Source organism: Polistes dominula, unplaced genomic scaffold (assembly GCF_049000335.1).
Source record: "Polistes dominula isolate Pdom_NZ unplaced genomic scaffold, Pdom_raw_medaka contig_28, whole genome shotgun sequence".
NCBI lineage: Eukaryota > Metazoa > Arthropoda > Insecta > Hymenoptera > Vespidae > Polistes > Polistes dominula.
This window is the reverse complement of record NW_028300879.1, coordinates 6,489,639-6,508,487: the sequence shown is the minus strand read 5'-3', so window position 1 is coordinate 6,508,487 and position 18,849 is coordinate 6,489,639. Positions and strand designations below refer to the sequence as shown.

Sequence of the window (18,849 nt, the reverse complement as noted above, 5' to 3'; positions counted from 1 at the left end):
TTTAAAACTAAACATTCTATTCTTACAGAATTAGGATGGTCTCAACCTTGCGATGTATGGTCCATTGGTTGCATTCTATTTGAATTATACTTGGGTATAACTTTATTCCAAACTCACGATAATCGTGAACATTTAGCTATGATGGAACGTATATTAGGTACAATACCACATCGTATGGCCCGAAAAACAAAGACGAAGTATTTCTATTATGGTAAATTAGATTGGGATGATAAAAGTTCAGCCGGAAGATATGTTAGAGATAACTGTAAACCTTTATACGTAAGTTTAGATTATTATTTATCATAACGAATCTCCTGAATAATCCTTAAATCGCATTAGACCATTTGCATCATTACATATTGTGACATACTTATTGTTTGCTGATTATTATTAACCTTACATATGCAAATGAATATTAACAAGACTGTACAAAATTCTATTGTTGTTATATATTTGTATTATTGGCTATAGCGTTATTTGTTGTCGGACGACGAGGAACATCGACAATTGTTTGATCTTATTAAAAGGATGTTGGAATATGAACCATCGATAAGGATAGCATTAAAGGATGCTTTACAACATCCATTTTTCGATGCACTTCCGGCACATCAAAGATTAACGGATCAACGTGCAGCTGGTGATTCACAACAAGGTCACGAACGATCGCATTCGCTCTCTCGATGAAGCTAGGAAAGGGACCGACTTCCGTACTGGACAGACACTATTAATAATAATAAGAAAATAAATAATAATAATAATAATAATAGTAATAGTAATAATAATATTAATATTAATAATTATAAAAAAAATAATCCACTCTCAACGATATTACTGCCCTACGTTTTAGTACTCGTTTTCTCTTTATCCCATTTTTGTTCGAGTTTCTCAACAATAATGACTGTTTTTAGTTGTTGTTATTGTTGTTGTCGTAGTCGTCGTCGTTGTCGTTGTTGTTGTTGTTTCTCCATTCAAATAACTCGATGACACGTAGAGATCATTTGTATACTCGATAACATCTCGGAATTGATAAGAAAAGAAATAAAATAATGAAAAAAAAAGACATAAATCACAGGACATGAAGTTTTTAATAATAATTCCAGCTATATTATTCATATAGAGCCTATTATATAAGAATTGGTACTAGGTTTAAAGTAGAAAACGAGTACTAGGACAGCAGCAGCGTGCATACCAGCTAAGGAATGAAATAATAAAAAAAAAACTGATAGGAGGAGGAGGAGGAGGAGGAGAAGAAGAGTTATGCCAAATAGCGAAATTTGGTGAAAACTTGTGGTCAGTGAGAACGTTGTATGCGTGTGATAAATTTATTTCGTAGGGCCTTTTTTTTCACCGGGTCGATTTTGACGCGCGTTATATTATCTCGTGGTTTATTTCTCGGACCACCAATATAATATAATATTAATGATATGATATGATATAATATAATATAATATATATATATACATACATATATATATTATAATATTAATTAATAACAATAATGATAAAATTAATAATAATAATTATAATACTGATAATAATAATGCTAAATTTCAAACGCACCAAGATCCTTTTTCTCTAACTTACTGGCATCGAAAGTCAGTCTGTTGTGTGCGTGTGTGCGTGTATGTGTGTGTGTGTCTGTGTCTGCTCAGTCTAGCGTAACAGAGTCCCATAAATAAATACAATTGTAAAACACACATTTTCTATAAGAAAAAGAAGACAAGAAATGAAAAGAAAAGAAAAAAAAATTAAAAGGATAAAAAACCCTTCTGTACATTTTGCCTTTAATTTTATTATAATGTTATTACATAGAACAACAAAGTTTAGAATTAAATAATAATCATTACTTGGGAGGGAGGGAGGAGGGAGGGAGGGTCGTAGTTTATAATCTATTTGTTATGATGATCGTGACGAAATATAGTAGTATAAGTTTCGGATCCTTAGATTATAAGATCGTAGACAATTGCGTTCGTGTTTGAATAAAAGAGAATATAGAGAAAGAAAGAGAGAATATTTGTCTGTGGTGTTTGTTTGTTGTTTGTTTGTTTGTTTGTTTGTGTGGTGTGTGTGTGTGTGTGTGGTGAGTGAGTGAGTGAGTGAGTGAGTGAGTGAGTGAGTGAGTGAGTGATTGAGTGAGTAATGAGTGAGTGAGAGTGAGTAATGAGTGAGTGAGTGAGTGAGTGAGAGAGAATGAGTGCAGTTGTAAAAAAAAATGCAAATCAACGCCAATTCCCATTATCATAAAAATACATAAACTTAAATCGTTCAACTATCCAAATGATTATCATTATTATTTTATGTAATGCAATATTTTAGATTATAATATTGTTGTTATTATCTTGAAAGAGAGATCATAAGTAAAAAAAAAAAACATTTCATTTATTTCTTTGATCGAACTAAAATCTAATTTAATGAAATGTAATTAAAATTAGATTTTATTTTTCATGATAAAAAAAAAACTAGATTATATATATATATACATACTTGTGAATTTATGGACTGTATTATCTTGCGTCTTCTTAAAGATAAAGGGAAATGTCATTTGTTCCTTACTTTCTTCTATTGACGCAATACAACGAGGATGTGATTCGTGTACATTAAATTTAATATAGCGTCCGTACCTCATTTGATGATATGATGATGTGTGAGATATACATGTTATTATAGCGAAAGCATTTCTCAACTAGTGTTATGTCATCACTAGAAGTGGTAACACTAACGCAAGTGTTATTTTTCTTTCTTCTTAGTTATTATTATTACTATTATTATTATTATTATTGCTATTGCTACTATTATTATTATTATTATAATTATAAATGCAAAAAATTTTTAAGTTTAGCTGCTCTCATTACCACGATAGGAAGAAGGATGCCTAATTAACAGAAAGTAATGTTTCGATTAGTAATAAAAATACGTTTCTTCGAATTAATCGAACTCGATGTTTTTATTATTTATTAATTGCTTTTTTAAATACAATTATACCATGTCAAAGAATAAGGATGGTAATTTAAAAAAAAAAAATAGTATTAATTTAAGTGTAAGTTATATCTCGTGTGTGTTGTTGTGTTTTATCGAAAGATAAATTTCGATCGTTCTTCTTAATTTTTCTTCTTTTTTTTTTTTTTTTTACAATGATACTTTATTACCCGATCAACAGGCTTTCTTAACAATAAATAGCCGAATAATATAAATTTTAAATTATATACTTTGTCGAAACTTAATATCCGATATATTAAGCGTGAACGCGTGAATTCTTACGTCAGTAGATTAAGCTTATGGCCATTTATATGTTGGTGGAATAGACGATTTATATTCTGTGTTGTATAACTGTGCTTTGATGAATTCCATGTAATCTTTAGGTTCCGGTAAAACAGTAGCCAGTGCTATAAACAAAATGATATATTAATTTTCGTGAGAACAAAAAATAAGAGATATTATATGTCTAATATATTACTTACAAGATTTATAAGCGTATTCCATAATTTTTGTTGCTATACACAAAGAACATTGTTGTATATCAGCCAATGGCGGGTACAAAGTACCTCTGTCCAAATCTTCATTCGTGACCAAACCTGATAAAACCGTGGCAGCGATAAGGAACGTTTCTTCTGGAATAACTCGCATACCAGCGCAAATGGCAGCCAGTGCTACTCCAGGGAATATATAACTGTTATTTCCTTGACCAGGATAGAAAGTTTTGTCATCGATTTGAACCGGTGGGAAAGGCGAGCCACTCGCAAATAAACACTTTCCCTGTGATAAGTCATAAAATTATAATTGTAAGTTATTAACTATCTGTGGTATCAATTACTTAGAAGAATAATCATTCCTTTATATATTATATTACCATAGTAGCCTTATAAGCTTGATCAGCCGTACACTCTGCTTTACTGGTAGGATTACTTAAAGCAAAGATGATTGGTCTCTCGCTATTCCGTGCCATTTCTTTTAATATTTCTTCGTTAAAGGCAGATCCTACAGCTGAGGCACCAATCAATACAGTTGGTTTAGCTGTTTTAACAACATCTAATAATTTTTCAATAGGTTCACATTCCCTGGCAAATTCTAATTTATGTTCCGTAACTCCGCCACTTGGACGATTCTTAACGACCAATCCTTTCGAGTCTACCAACCAGATTTTGTTCTTTGCTTCCTCTTTGCTTACACCTTCCTTCTGCATCGCCATTACGCATAACGTAGCGATGCCTAATGAAGCCTAATTGTCAAGTCATCCCAGGTATTAAGACAATAACTACTATTCCTTTTAATAATCCATACATTTGTATCAGTTTCATTCAATTATAGATACAAACCTCTCCTGCTCCAAAGAAGACAATCGTATTTTCGGAAAGCTTCGTATTCGTCACTCGAAGAGATGCTAATAAACCAGATACTGCAACCGAAGCTGTACCCTGTATGTCATCGTTAAACGTACAATAATGATCGCGATATTTGATCAATAGTCTGAAGGCATTGGCATTTCCAAAATCTTCAAATTGTATCAAGGTATTTTGTCCGTAACGTTTTACTACCGCTTTCATAAATTCATCCAGAAATTCATCGTATTCTTGACCTGTGACACGTTTATGTCTGTGTCCAATATAAAGAGGATCGTCTAACAATGACTGAAAATCATTATTATTATTATTATTATTATTATTATTATTATTATTATTATTATTATTAATACTTCTTTTGAAATATTACAAAAAATAAATTCATTTACAATACACCATATTAAAATTTTACCTGTGTGTTAGTACCAACATCAAGAGTTATAGGAAGACAATTGTGTGGTTTAATACCAGCCAAGGCCGTATAAAGAGCTAACTTTCCTATTGGAATTCCCATACCGTGTGCTCCTAAATCACCAAGTCCAAGTATCCTTTCTCCATCGGTAACAACGATAGCACGTACGTCATGTTCAGGCCAGTTTTTCAAGATGTCATAAACGTATCCCTTGTCATGTATACTTATGAACAAGCCACGTGGTCTACGATAAATCAAACCAAATTTTTGACAAGCTTGACCTACTGTTGGCGTATATACCAATGGCATCATCTGTTCAACATTGTCCATCAGTAAACGATAAAACAATCTTTCGTTTCTATCCTAAAATAATGGGTAATTCATTTTTTATAGTAATCGTTCAATCTTATATCTGTGTGATTAATTATTTTTAAATAAATATATATATATATATATATATATATATATATATATATATATATATATATACCAGTAGGCCTATGAGGTAGATATATTTAAGAAGGTCATCGGGATAACGTTCCAAATTCAAACGGCAAAGTTCCAATTGTTCCTCTTGAGTCTTCACAGCAGCCGGTAAAAGACCATGAATGCCAAGCAGTTGTCTTTCTTCTATACTAAATGCCATTCCCTGAAAGTAAGTTATTTTATTTTTTTCTCTGATTAATAATTTCATAATTCACTTTTCAACAATTCAATATTTGTCAAAGTCATGATGATGATAATAATAATATTACAATTTATTGAAAAGAATTTAAAATTCGAGATAATCTAAAAATTAAGATTTATTTATTCGTCGACCCAGTTAACGGGTTGTTTCATAAATTCGTCCTTATGGAAAGGAGAAAATTATGTTCTATTCGTGATTGTCATCATTATTCAACCTCGAGGCATGCACCAAATGACTCCCTTTCAAATGGATTATCCTTAAGGGTATATACACTTTACGCGATTGCAAAAATATTTCTAATCGATTCTAGAAATAAATTATGCAACATTTCTCAAATGTCTAATCTAATAGTTAAATATATTTTTTATTATTGGTGCTTAGAGTACGAATTAATATGAGAAAAATTTTGTAATATTTAAACTCGTTTTTTAATGCAACGATTACGACACATTTCGTATAATCATAAATGCAATAATAATTAAAATGTCTAGACAATTAAAATTTTTAAATTGCAAATTTTCTTCCTACTCTGTTTGTTTAAAAAAAAAAAACTTAAATATAGAACGGACGTTGTTATTGATTATCAAAGGCATAATTTAATTTTAATCACGAATACTATTAATAATTTATTTGCTTGAACACAGTTGTATTAGTATAATGATTCTTTGTTAATAAATATTTTGTTTTTAACGCGAATCATGGAATACTCCAAGTAGAACAATCAAGGTTATTTACTGTAAAAAGATATATATATATATATATATATATCTATATCAATTTTATTTCAAGAGAAAATATAAAGGGGAAAAGAAGGAAGGAGATGGGGTTGGGGGTTAGGGTTAAAGTACGTATATATATATATACTAATGTAAGTCACTTGTATTTTTCCATAGACGTCGGAAGTGGTCGTTGACAACGGTCCGTTTAATACTCGTCTACTTGACGACTCAGCGACACAATCCTAATCGAGTACTATAAATCGTAATAGCCATAAGAAGACACCGACCTTTGCTTACGTATATACATTCTAAAGATTTAATATCACCCGTAAAAAAATTTGTTATTTGATAGAATATCATTCGAATTTATTTTCAATTATTTAAATAATCTTTTTGAATTTATTTAAATTTAGATTAGTGAATGCAATTATGTTGGATAATTGGGTCATGTTAAACAGAACGTTAACGATTATCGAATAAATTTATTTTGAAAAAAGAAAGAAGAAGAAGAAGAAGTAAGCGTTTTTTCATTCCAATTATTGAAATATTTTCAAAAAAAGGAAATAAGAAGAATGAATTATTCAGGACGATTCGAATAACTTAATTCTATCTAATCTCAACAGAACAACATACAAACCAATGAAGTTTCTCTATATTATTTTAATATTATTTTAAATAGAAAAAATTTACAAACTACGATAAATAAAACGCTGATGAGAAAGATCCATTTGATATATCATAAAACGTGAATCCAATTTCAGTGCAAGCAAAATAAAAAAAATAAAATAAAAAAGAAAGAAAAAATTAGTACATGTCAAATCGCAAAGATAATTATGGTGAATGTTGCAAAAGCAAAGAAAAGAAAAAAAAATTTTTTTTAAAGAAACGGGAAATATTGGAAAATTATACCCTGCCGTCCAATGCAAGAAGAGCTTCCGGTACGTTAGGTGTACGAGTCTTGTCAGGTATTAGACTCCACCAATCGGTCTCCATGTAAAGAAAGAAAAAAAAAAAGTAAAAGGAAACGAAACTTTTTCACAAACGATTACACAAATTATTATTTGTCTTTAATTTTGTTCTTCTCGAATATTTCAAATCTCATGACTAAAACAAGCGAACGTGGAAACGGTTGCTGGGTTTCTTGACTCTCTCTCTCGTGCTGGCGACCGACCCCTTCCTTCGGAGAAGTCCGTTGTTCAACCGATCGATAAAAGGGAACCAACCCCTACGATTTCTTTTATGCAAAGTATAACACGCGACCTTATTGCATTCATCATCATCATCTTCCTACCGTTTATGAATTCTCGTGTACTAATCACTTTCAAAATTATGAACTATCTTTAACGTTGACAAAGAGAATAATTATAACATGTATATTAAAAAGTTCAAATAAATGTGGATTAGTATTAAATCAAGGATCGGATAAAAGTATCGATGCATATGTGAATGTGTGTGTGTGTGTGTGTGTGTTCAGAGATAACATTTAATAGAGATAGTTTGATAATCGGTATTATGGGATTATTTTAAGTATTAGATAATGTTTGAATTTACTTTGATTAAAATCAATGATTATGAATATTACGTTTTTTGTTTAATACTTCTAATTATCATCAAAATTTCAATTTCATATTGTTAAAATCATTTTAATATTAATTTAATTGATAAAATATTGTAACTAATCTAATATAGATTTTGATACATAGTGCAATAATGCTATAATGTGCGCAAACAATAGCGTATCAGATAAAATCGATCTAACTTTTATGGAAACTATCTTTAACAGGTGATTCAAGATTAATGAGTATTTGATTCATTAAATAAAAATGTTATTTGTAGAAAGACAATTAGAGAAAAGAATCAGATAATTAATGAGAATATAATACGGAAGAGAGAACAAGAGAAATTCTGAAAAAGTCCTACGTGACTGTGATCGCGTTGGTCGAACGAATTCGACGAATTTATAATACGTTCTTTCTCGACATATAGTTTACAATTTCGTTTCTATATTGCGTCAGATACCTGTCGTATACTTTTTCTATATAAAAAAAAAAATCCTTTATCATCTATTTTACTTTTTTTGTTGTTGTTTTCTTTTTACTATTTTCATAGCTTTGTAATATTATTCATAATTTATAATATGTTCTTCTCTCGGAACATTTTATAAATAATATTTGAAGCCTTTCACTTTTCGAGTAGGCTTATGAAATAATCTCTTAAACTTGTCAACTTGATAACTCAATATTTATTCATCAAACGTTTGTAATAATCGATATAATTTTTTGCTTCTCAAAAAAGAAATGTTATCAGCGAAGGTCGTTTAAAGGATTCCAACAAAAATTCATTATAAAGTTTATTTTATTATCGAGTTGATATTAATTCTCGACATACATTTTATATATTAAAAATGTAAATTAATTAAGGGATTCCTCAAGCAACAAGTCATAAGTTAAACTTTAAAACACCCTAATACGCAAGCGTATGAATTCGATCACGCGCATCTACTTACACAAATTGCATTAGTAAAAAGTTAGAGCAACAATTATGTCGATAATAATAATAATAATAATAAAAATTGTATTAAATATGAAAATAATTGTTTTTTAATGGTTACAGTTCTAATAAGCAAGAAGAATAAAATACGTCCATTGTAACGTGAAATGATCGATATTTGAAGTATAACAACAGTAACAGCCCTACCTTATTCAATTGAGGATTCTTGATGTGGTCAATGCCACGAAGAAGGCCATGACATGTAGCATCACCAGTTCCAGGTTGACCCAGACGATCACGTTCGAGGTTCGACATTGTCAAAGATTGTTTGTTTCTCGTAGTAACTCTTGCACTGCTTTGAATCCTGGGAATGAAGTGCGAGACTGAATACAGATTGCAAATGCTCGTCGGTAGGGTAGAACGCAATACTGCCATGACAAGGTGAGGTTAGAATATGTGGGGGTATGAAGGATAGGTTCTCAAGACCGTACACATCGATTCCAATTATCAATACTATCAATTTTTTTAAAACTTTTCCCGATTTATTTTTATATCTACAGTTCAAATTATTTAGATATTTATATATAATTAATCATAACTAGAAGACTATGTAACTACATGTAGTTATCAAAATTTGTTCCATAATCTAAATTTCATTTAAGCTAACTTATGTGTTGTGTCATGATTGTTTTAATTTATGAAAATTAATTTCTCATACTGTATTTATTTATTTATTTATTGTTTAATACAGTATGTAATAATAATTTAAATAATAAAAGAAAATTCTCGTGTAGGCAAAATGTTGTGTGAATTAGTATTAAAAAAATTCATATTGGAATAGTTTTTTAGACTTTATAAATACGAATAATTGTGAGAATTTTATTTCTTTTTTGTCGGGTGTTCAATTTGATATGTACGGCCCTGAGAAATAATCAGATGATCCTCTGGCATACGATCGCGCAATGCGCAGTCGTGCGTTGACGTCCATTGAGCGACGAGCTTCACGCAAAACGGCGTATTATTTTCGTCAAATTTATTTCATTTAATTGTAAGCTATCTCTTTTAAAAGAAAAAAAACTTTCCACATTTTAATAAGACTTTCACTTAGAACATTGCAAATGAATTTATGAGTGAAACACTTAGTCATAACGATTTCTAGAGAATAAATGTACATATTATATAAATAATAATAAATGTTCTTGTCTGTAAAACTGTAAATGTTACAATCATATAATAATCGTTTTTTCTTTTTTTTTCATATTTAAGAAATTGCAAGTAAAAGTAATATAATAAAAATATAAGTAAAAAATAAAACACAATTTTTTTCGATAAATTTTTTTGTATTATAAAAAAATTACACTTATATAATAATAAATGTTGTATTTTTGATTAGAACATTCATAAAGTCTCGTAGCTCGATATTTCTAGCGTTATTATCCGTTTTATTATTTACTAACATTATTATACTAAAAATACGATGATAACAAGCGATAAAGCAATAAGTGCACCAGCCGGTGCACTTTGTACGACGATTATTAAAATGCTTGGTATGTAATATTTAACTTCGTAACCATGTCCTTTTTGTTCTTTTTTCAAGAAAATGTATTCAAGGAAAAAAAATACCATTTTTTATTATTACAGCTATAACAAAAATATTGAAATATATGGATTATTATTAAACGTAATCTAGGAATTGATGATCAAACAAATTGTTACGAATGATTATTATTTAATAATTACTCCGATAATTTATATCATAATTGATATAATATTTATTTTGATAAAAAAAAAGAATATAAAAAACAAAAATACAAAATAAAAAAAATAGAAAAAAGATACGGAAGAATTGTTTCTTGGTGGAAAAAAACGTACGATAAAAAGTTACCCGTTAATGGTCAGCTGATCGTCTTGACAGGTGACAAGTTCAAGGTTACTATTGGTAGCACGATTCAAACTGGTCGAACTACGATTAAAGGCAAAAGAACATCTTTCAAAGAAACGATCTAATAAACGTCTAGAGGACATGATTCAAAATTATTATTAACTGTAATAATACAACACTCCGTTACTTTTGTATGATTCAACATCTCTCGACATACTGAATTGTATATCGGAACTATCGACTTATGTTAGACTAGGATTTAAAATCGATGAACACGCGATTACTACAGTCGACATCTCGCATTCATAATTTAGATAACAATTTCATGCACGTGTTGTTGTGAAATAACTCAATCCAAGACGAAATAAACATATAATCGTAAATTATTTTATTGTTATATTTATTTCTATTTATTTCTATTTTTGAGCTTTACGAGAAAATAAAAATAGAAGACATTTTTTTTAACTTATAATATTAATATTCAATATTTTTTTTAAGAAGTTTCATTTCTGTTTATCTTTATTTTATTATTCTTTTTCTTTGTAGCATGATCAAAGCGGATGTATGGTACCTTGCCCGAGTATCGTATGACCAACTTCTCTAGCTGACCATAGTGATGATAAGTATAATAAAAATATATAAGTAGATTTGAACTCACCAATCATAAATATATCTCACCGTAAAACATTATTTTTTTTGCGAGTCATTAGTTGATCATACGACATCGATTGTAGGTCAAAGTTCTAATCGTGTATAGATTAAAACACATTTTTACATCACCTTAATTTATCATGTAGTAATTAGTTTGATATGAATTTTTCTATGAAATAGAAAATAAAAACAAAGGATATGATATAATTCAATATTAAAAAAAATGTTAACGCGCGATTACGTGTTACTTTCATATTTGAAAGGCTCGTATTAGTTGAGTCAGTATCTTAACTCTAATTCAATCGAATTAGAAAGGACAGGTTATACAGAAAATTTATTATAAAATTGTAAAATCATTTTAAAATGCTTAATACAATTACTGTAAATGTCAACGGCCTTTTATCAATGTTGTGATGGTAAAGCAAAGTCGTGAAATAAATAAAGAAGTATTTTTTTTCACAAAGATCATTTTCTTTTATTTTTTATTATTACGATTCAGACAAAACAAGTGATTAACAACATAAAAGTAAACATTTCAAAATATGATATTATATTATAGTTGATACAATAATACAAAGTACGATCGAGTAAGAATATATCTTTGTTATGACTGAACCCATCAATCTTAAAACTGACAACGCATTTGTTCTTCAATTATCTAATTAATTATTCGAATAAACCTTGAATTAAATTCAAATCTTTGCTGACATTAGATTACATATTATATATATATATATTTAAAAATAATAATTATGTATTTCAGGATATCAAAATACTTTGCACGGATGGATAAATATTGTTTTAAAATGAAGAAAAAAATGTATAAATTTTCTATACTTATATAAACGACTGATGATGATGTTAGACAAGAGTAATCTAATACGAATGCTAGACCACTTATCATCGTGTTGAAAATCAAGGACAATCGTAAGAGATAAACTTATTCTATTATATCTACTCTTAAACTTTTTAGTTAGATTGTAAAAAAAAACTGCTTTCCCAAATGATAGAAATTAGAATTACATAAATGTGTACATAAAAAAAAAAATAATTCGACTTACATTCTGTTGTTTCTTGAATAATTTTGTAACTCCTTCGTATTTGTACTACCCATAGTTGATGAAATTAATTTTGTTATATGCATATACAAAAAAAAGTATGTAGGAAATATAATCTTCGTTTCTTTTTTGTCAGGTTTTTTTATGGTTTTGTTTTGTGATTTATAATGTCGGGATAAATGAGATTGAAAAAAAAAAGAAATGAATTAAACTACGCGCAAACAAACGTCACTTTCGTTTACAGAGAGAAATCAAGAAACTCTTCCGATCGCGAAGAAATCGCGAACGTGACTGTGCCATATGAAAACGTTGGAGAGAACGAATACTACTAGTTGTGTTTGCCAAAGCGTAAACGATGCCGTTTTCAAATCAATTTTAAAAATCAAATTTACAATGAAAAAAAGAGAAAAAAGAACTAATTACTACTCGAATCTTCCATAAACAACGAGGGAAAAAAACCATGAATGATATGCTTCAAAGAATTTCCCCGTTATTTTTTGTGTGTAATCCTAAAAAAATGTATTCGATATAAAATATATAATAGCAACGTTTGGAGAATAATTTTAACGCTATAGAAAAAAGAAATAAAAAGAGAAAAAATATTTGCATTTGTAAAAAATAGTATGTATATTTGTATTTGTTAAAAAAAAAAAAATAATAAGAAGGTTAAACGCAAGAGGAAAATTTTTATTGCGCGAGTTTGTATTATTTTAATGGAAGGTGACGCGTGCAATAATAATTAGATACGACTATTGGCAATGACTTTTAAAAAGTTAACAATTAATCAGCTGATATATGAACATCCAACTTTTTGACGTCTTATAATGTTTTTATAATATATTTTTAATTTAATATACATATCCATGTATATATATATGCAAATATCTGTTTACATTTGTAAGAAGAACGGAAATATTTTTATGATTGTTTTGAAATTATATTTTATTATTCTCCTGTTTACGTTCGTACAGTGTCGTACAAAAGTATTAACGCGAACTAAATTTTTCTATAATATTACTTGGAAAATTTGTAAAAAATACGATGCATTATTTAGAATTATCTTTACTTGTTTTAACTATAAAATAGTTTTTCTTTTCCGTACACCTATCTAATCTTCATGGCTCTTAAAATATACTTAAACTTTAGAATTTTAGGGAATATGTTTTGACAAAAGATTATACTAAAAATGTAATCTGTTGTAATTATTTTGTTCAGCACTGTCCATATAAATCTAAATATAAATTTATATAAATAGATACAAGGAAAAATGCTTATAATAACAAGAACTTGATTTTGTAATCGTATAATTGTAATTTACCTTAAGTAAGTATACATGTTATAGGTATAGTAATTTAGTACGATTTCTCTCTCTCAAAAGCATATTCTTTATTATAAAAGAAACACGTTGAAGTAAATACGTAATTTCGAAACTCTCAAACTGGGTCATCTCGTGGTCTTTAGTTTTTACTACAATTCAAACAGACTATGATTTAACTGAAAAATTACGTGAGATAACGCACGCTTATCTTTTATTGCGAAATGACAAATCTTTTTTATCGTAAAAAGTAATCGATGATATAAATAGCACTATATATATATGATATTTCGAAAAATTCCAAAATACCGAGATGGTGGGATTAAAATAAAAAAAAGAAATTACGTTGTATTTTATGAAAGTACTTATGCTCAATAGTACTCCATTTTTTAAAAATAGCCTTGAATTGTTCCTATCTGTTACGTGACTCTTTGGTTGTTATTTTTGTTGTTAAAAAGTATTATTTTATTTTTCCTTTTTTTTCCAATATTACATAAATAAGTGTAAAATTTATTATAAAATACTTAAAATAATTATTGGAATAGCATGCTACTAAAAATATATCATAATATATTATTTGTACTGTACAGTTTTGAGTTTATGAGTATTTGTTGATTTTAATCTATAGACTGTAAGTGTGGCTCGTTGGTCTAGGGGTATGATTCTCGCTTCGGGTGCGAGAGGTCCCGGGTTCAAATCCCGGACGAGCCCATGACCCTTTTTTTTTTTTCTAATTAATGCTTTAAATATATTATCTCGATACATAATCTCGAATATATCGAAGAAACGATATTAATAATGCATAATTTTAAAAAATGCGATTAATCGCAATAATGACATCATAACTTATCGATTTCAGTAGTCTATATGTCACATCAGTTTGTTGATAAAACATGGCGCAAGTGTGGAGTCCGTCAAAGAAACATAGCGAATTTGCAAGGTTAGCTTTTTATTAATACAAATGTGAATGATTTTTTTGTCTTATTTTCTTAATAGACATTTTAGAATATATATGCATGTTAATTCTTTTATTCAGGACATGTGTCAGATACATTCCATCTGTTTCCTAACCTCTTTTATACTTTTTCTCTTTTACAATAATGATATGATATTTATAATAATAATTTTTTTTGTAGGTGGGTGTGCATTTATCCAGTATATTTAAACAGTAAGAAAACTTTGGCTGGTGGTAGAAAATTAACCAAGGAGAAATGTGTTGAGAATCCTACTGCACATGAAATTCTTGACGTACTTGTAGCAACAGGATTTAATGCTCGTTTGGAAAATAAATTACATCCACGTGAACGCAGTAAAGAATTGCCATTTTATGGACGTGTACGTGTACAATTGAAACAAGATGATGGAACACCAGTTAGGCCTGAATTTCCTACTAGAGATTCTCTTCTGCTACATCTCGGTACTACGATACCGAAGTTAAAGACACGTCAAGGAAAACAAGCTTACGGAGACCAATCTTCTCAATCATCTGCTTCTTCCTCTAAAAAAGGAAAGGGTAAAGGGAGGAGATAATAAAAGTATGAGAAGATATTGTTCTACGTATTGATAAATATTATATTTTTTTTATTTATTTAAGAAAATATTTTGTAATAGTCTACCATACAGCAAATATGAGCAAATTCAAATATAATATACCTTACGTTGTAACATTGATTGAGTTTATATTCTATACTTATAAATAGTATCCTACGTAAGAGTATGTATCGAGTTATATGACAATGTTGGCGTATGAAATTTCAGAAAACTGCTCGATAATATTATTGTATTATTACTTTCATTGATTTTATATATACATTTTTTTTTGTAAATTTATTGTTCTCGTGATTTGTGTTTTGGTAAACTTATTTTATTTTTATTTTTATTTTTTATGAAATTGTTCTCACAGTTGGAAAGTAGTTATTTTGTAATAGAATAATTTGTCTTTTATGTTGTTGCAACATTAAAATCTGAACTTTTAATTGGACAATTGGAAGTACTGACAGATTCATCAGTATTCATAAGATTATTGTTGTCACAGTTTACAGAGTCCTGTGATTGAGACGAGTTCATTACTTCTGATTGTGTCATAGAATGCATTTCTTGCGGCATTATATTTACAGGTTGAAGAATGAAAGCTCTAGGCATGTTATCATAGAAACCACTCATTGGTGATCCAATTAAATATTGCGAAGGATAGATTGGTGTTAAATATTGTTGATTATATGGAATATTTTGGAAATTTGTAGGAGATGTACTCGTTCTTTGAATAGTTTCTTGTAAAGCAGTTTTCTGAAAATATTATTTAATTATCTCCATATATTATTAAGAAAGAAAAAACAATACTCTTTACTTACTGAATTTATCGTAGGTGTTTTATCATCTTCGTTGGTAGAACCAACAATAGGATTGACTTGTTTAGTCTCATTTTCCTAAAATAATTTGTGTACTGTATTAGTAATTGAATTTAATGATTACATGCTTATAAAATGTACATATTATACTTACAATATTATTTCCATTAACAACATTTTGGTTATTATTATAATTAGAAGAATATCCAGCAGAATCTTGATATATAAGATTATTGAGAAAACTACCTAATAAATGATCATCTACAGGATCTCGAACTACTCCATGTAATGCATCTGAGACACGTTTTAAAATATTTGTACGTGCTCGAGTTCTTGGCGATAATTTTCCATTTACCAAATTATTTCGCGAAGATGCACGATATCTTAACATATTATTTTTTGGTTCTATTACAGTATTATATGGACTAGCCATAACATATCCATATGGACTCGTTGCAACAGGTGCAATAGGCATCTCATTTGGTACAAAGTATACAGGATTATACAGTGCACCGTTGCTGTAGCTTCGCTTCAACTGATTATTTGTTATCGATGGCTGCTCATCCGGAGTTTGACTGCTAGTTTCATCTAAATTAAGATATGAATTTACCAATGGAGATTTGTCGCTATTACATTCCTTTTCCGTATTCATATTCTGATTAGCTGCTTGAACAAAATACGCATGGCCATTTGCTGGTCCACCATTAACAAAGTATGTCACTATGCGGTCAGCATCATCTGTTAAATTATATACAAATAATTAGAAATTGCATTAATAATTCTAAATTTATTAATTTTTATTTATTTGAATCGCTAATAAGTTTTATCTTACGATGTTTCATATGTTTTCTTGATCTTAACGCACAGCGAATAGCTCGGTCTTCATTAGTAAGCTCGTTGGAATCTAAAGTAGGATCAACGTATTCTGTTTCTCTATTTCCACGAATTACATTTTCTGCATCTATAATATAATATTGAATAGAGCATAAGTTTGATAATAGTGTTATTTTTTTGAAAGTAAATGTAATACCTGTATTATCTAAATTTTCACACACACAATTTTCATCTTTAAGGTTTTCTATGTTACCATTATTAAAACAAAATTCAGTGCAAGCTTGGACATCATCAATTTTGGATAATTCTCCTGCGACTAATTTTTAAATCACATTAATATTATATATTTAACAAGTTATTAAATTGTTATACATTGGATTTTACAAACCAATTACTCGTAAAGCAAAAGCAATCGTTAACAATTCAATCAACCCAATCATGATAAATGTAATATTTTGAAATACTTGATTTCCACGTTACACCATCAATATTCATTAATATACTGACATCATTTAAAAACACGCTGTTAATTTAAAGCTCCTGATTTCAATAAAAAAATTGCTGATTGCGAATTTCTTTTTCCACATTTTACGTCGTGGTATTTTCTTTTGTTTTGTGGCATACTTTATAAAAGAATAAACATTCTGTGTATTTTGCAAGAAAATGATACTTTTGCTTTCGTCAAATGTTCAGTTTTTATTTTTTAATAATTGCTTAATAACTTTATTTCATATTTTTTTTTTAACATTGTTTCAAAGTATATGCGATTATATTTTTCAGTTTTAAATATTTATAAAATTATAAACATTTAAATAGATGTTAAAAATTATATGATATTATTGAATAATGTGCGTAAGGAAAATTAATAATACAAAAAAAAGTAAAAAAAAAAATACCTTCCACCGTGACAATGTTTTTACACATTGCCGTGACCAGGATTCGAACCTGGGTTACTACGGCCACAACGTAGGGTCCTAACCACTAGACGATCACGGCTACGGAAGGTTGTGGTATACGATCTCTTTATTTTATACATATACAATTAATTTTCTAAAGAATAAATTTACTCGATAAATGAGATATACAAAATTAATGTATAATCATATGATTATTAACAAAGTACACATATAAATTTTTGTACATTAAATATGAAAATGATAAAGGAAATAAATGAATCGAATAATGTGTACTCGTACTCATTAGAACTTAAAAGAACATTAATATTTTTTCTATGTCGTTTGAAATACGATTCTCAAATAAACAAAAAATAAATTATATAAATTTATTTTCAGAATTAACTCTTTTATGCCGAGAAAGTTTAACGTGAGTTTGTAAGGAGCACCCGGCTAACATGAGATAAGAGAAAGTACGAAGAAGAAGGTATTTTATAGAGTCCTTGTGAAAGAAAAAAGAAAACAGAATCGATAAGGTAAAAATCCACTTTATTTCTTTTTCTTTCTCTTTCTCTGTTTTTTTCTCTGTTTCTTGTTTTTTTTTGAATTTACGCGGGCAAATTTATCGAACCGTTTAAAAAAGGGCAGTGATGGCTTGGAAATGGGCTCATAGTATAGGAATTAACTTGGTATGTGTTCATTCGTGACTTTTAGGCTTTTATGCGATCCGGATAAGAGCGGGCTTTATGCGACCGCCGATGTTGCTGCGGCGTCGTGGTTTTTAATTACGAGGACGTTGACGACGACGTTGACGACGACACCTACCACTGAATCACGTAAGGGGGAGGCTTTTTTTGCACGTAGGCAGGTAGAGGAAATTCCGTAGGTAAGACGAGGTGGAGACACATTTTCTCTACAAGAAGAAATATATATATACATATATATGGGTAGATATATAGTATTAGAAAACTCAATGATGCCGTGGAAAGAAGAAATTTGCCGCTCACTTTCGACAGGGCCGTAAGAAAAGATTTTTCTTCGTAATAGATTTATAACGAAATTAATCGAACGAGAAAAATGTACTAATATATAATGTTAAATTAATGAAATATTTGTTATTATAATTCTTACATCGATCATTATAGATTCGATTGAATTTTTTCTACTATTAAATCTTAAGATGTAAAAATAATAATAATAATAATGATTTATTTAATACAAA

General features: G+C 28.9%; 4 protein-coding genes and 2 non-coding genes across 15 annotated transcripts in view; 3 read left to right on the top strand and 3 right to left on the bottom strand.

Annotated features, from left to right (window-relative positions):
- The window catches only part of Doa (CDC like kinase darkener of apricot), a 13,176-nt gene extending 10,247 nt beyond the window's left edge, over nt 1-2,929 (top strand). For all 4 annotated transcript variants that reach the window (XM_089171395.1, XM_015325485.2, XM_089171389.1 and 1 more), the window contains exons 8-9: nt 29-279; nt 472-2,929. In XM_089171395.1, the coding sequence (XP_089027521.1) occupies nt 29-279; nt 472-684 (464 nt within the window). In that variant the 3' untranslated portion in view covers nt 685-2,929. The remainder of the gene's footprint in view (nt 1-28; nt 280-471) is intronic.
- Men (NADP-dependent malic enzyme) lies at nt 2,916-13,157 on the bottom strand. 4 transcript variants are annotated; one of them, XM_015325494.2, is made up of 9 exons: nt 12,241-13,157; nt 10,532-10,609; nt 8,854-9,010; nt 5,240-5,398; nt 4,750-5,112; nt 4,314-4,625; nt 3,848-4,216; nt 3,459-3,753; nt 2,916-3,383 (listed from the first exon to the last, which is right to left on the bottom strand). In XM_015325494.2, exons 1-9 carry the CDS (start codon nt 12,321-12,323, stop codon nt 3,274-3,276), a joined length of 1,926 nt encoding a protein of 641 aa, XP_015180980.1. In that variant the 5' UTR covers nt 12,324-13,157; the 3' UTR covers nt 2,916-3,273. The 4 variants fall into 4 exon arrangements, with proteins under 4 accessions (XP_015180980.1, XP_015180981.1, XP_089027602.1 ...); XM_015325495.2 differs by lacking the exon at nt 10,532-10,609 and having other exon boundaries at nt 12,241-13,152; XM_089171476.1 differs by lacking the exon at nt 12,241-13,157 and having other exon boundaries at nt 10,532-10,753.
- Srp19 (signal recognition particle 19) lies at nt 9,623-18,849 on the top strand. 4 transcript variants are annotated; one of them, XR_016176252.1, is made up of 6 exons: nt 9,623-9,694; nt 11,075-12,106; nt 14,412-14,492; nt 14,689-15,087; nt 18,027-18,163; nt 18,342-18,849. XR_016176252.1 is itself a non-coding variant. In XM_089171545.1 (3 exons), the coding sequence occupies exons 1-2, from the start codon at nt 14,446-14,448 to the stop codon at nt 15,080-15,082; spliced, it is 441 nt and encodes a 146-aa protein (XP_089027671.1). In that variant the 5' UTR covers nt 14,313-14,445; the 3' UTR covers nt 15,083-15,087; nt 16,168-16,186. The 4 variants fall into 4 exon arrangements, 2 of the variants coding, with proteins under 2 accessions (XP_089027671.1, XP_089027666.1); XR_016176249.1 differs by lacking the exons at nt 9,623-9,694; nt 11,075-12,106 and having other exon boundaries at nt 14,313-14,492; XM_089171545.1 differs by lacking the exons at nt 9,623-9,694; nt 11,075-12,106; nt 18,027-18,163; nt 18,342-18,849 and adding an exon at nt 16,168-16,186 and having other exon boundaries at nt 14,313-14,492.
- Nucleotides 14,192-14,263, top strand: TRNAP-CGG (transfer RNA proline (anticodon CGG)). Its single transcript has one exon. It is a non-coding gene; the product is annotated as a tRNA-Pro (tRNA).
- LOC107068769 (uncharacterized) lies at nt 15,415-18,557 on the bottom strand. Its single transcript, XM_089171527.1, has 6 exons — nt 18,453-18,557; nt 16,931-17,050; nt 16,733-16,861; nt 16,055-16,638; nt 15,904-15,978; nt 15,415-15,838 (listed from the first exon to the last, which is right to left on the bottom strand). The coding sequence occupies exons 3-6, from the start codon at nt 16,740-16,742 to the stop codon at nt 15,494-15,496; spliced, it is 1,014 nt and encodes a 337-aa protein (XP_089027653.1). The 5' UTR covers nt 16,743-16,861; nt 16,931-17,050; nt 18,453-18,557; the 3' UTR covers nt 15,415-15,493.
- On the bottom strand, nt 17,659-17,730 carry TRNAH-GUG (transfer RNA histidin (anticodon GUG)). The gene has a single exon. It is a non-coding gene; the product is annotated as a tRNA-His (tRNA).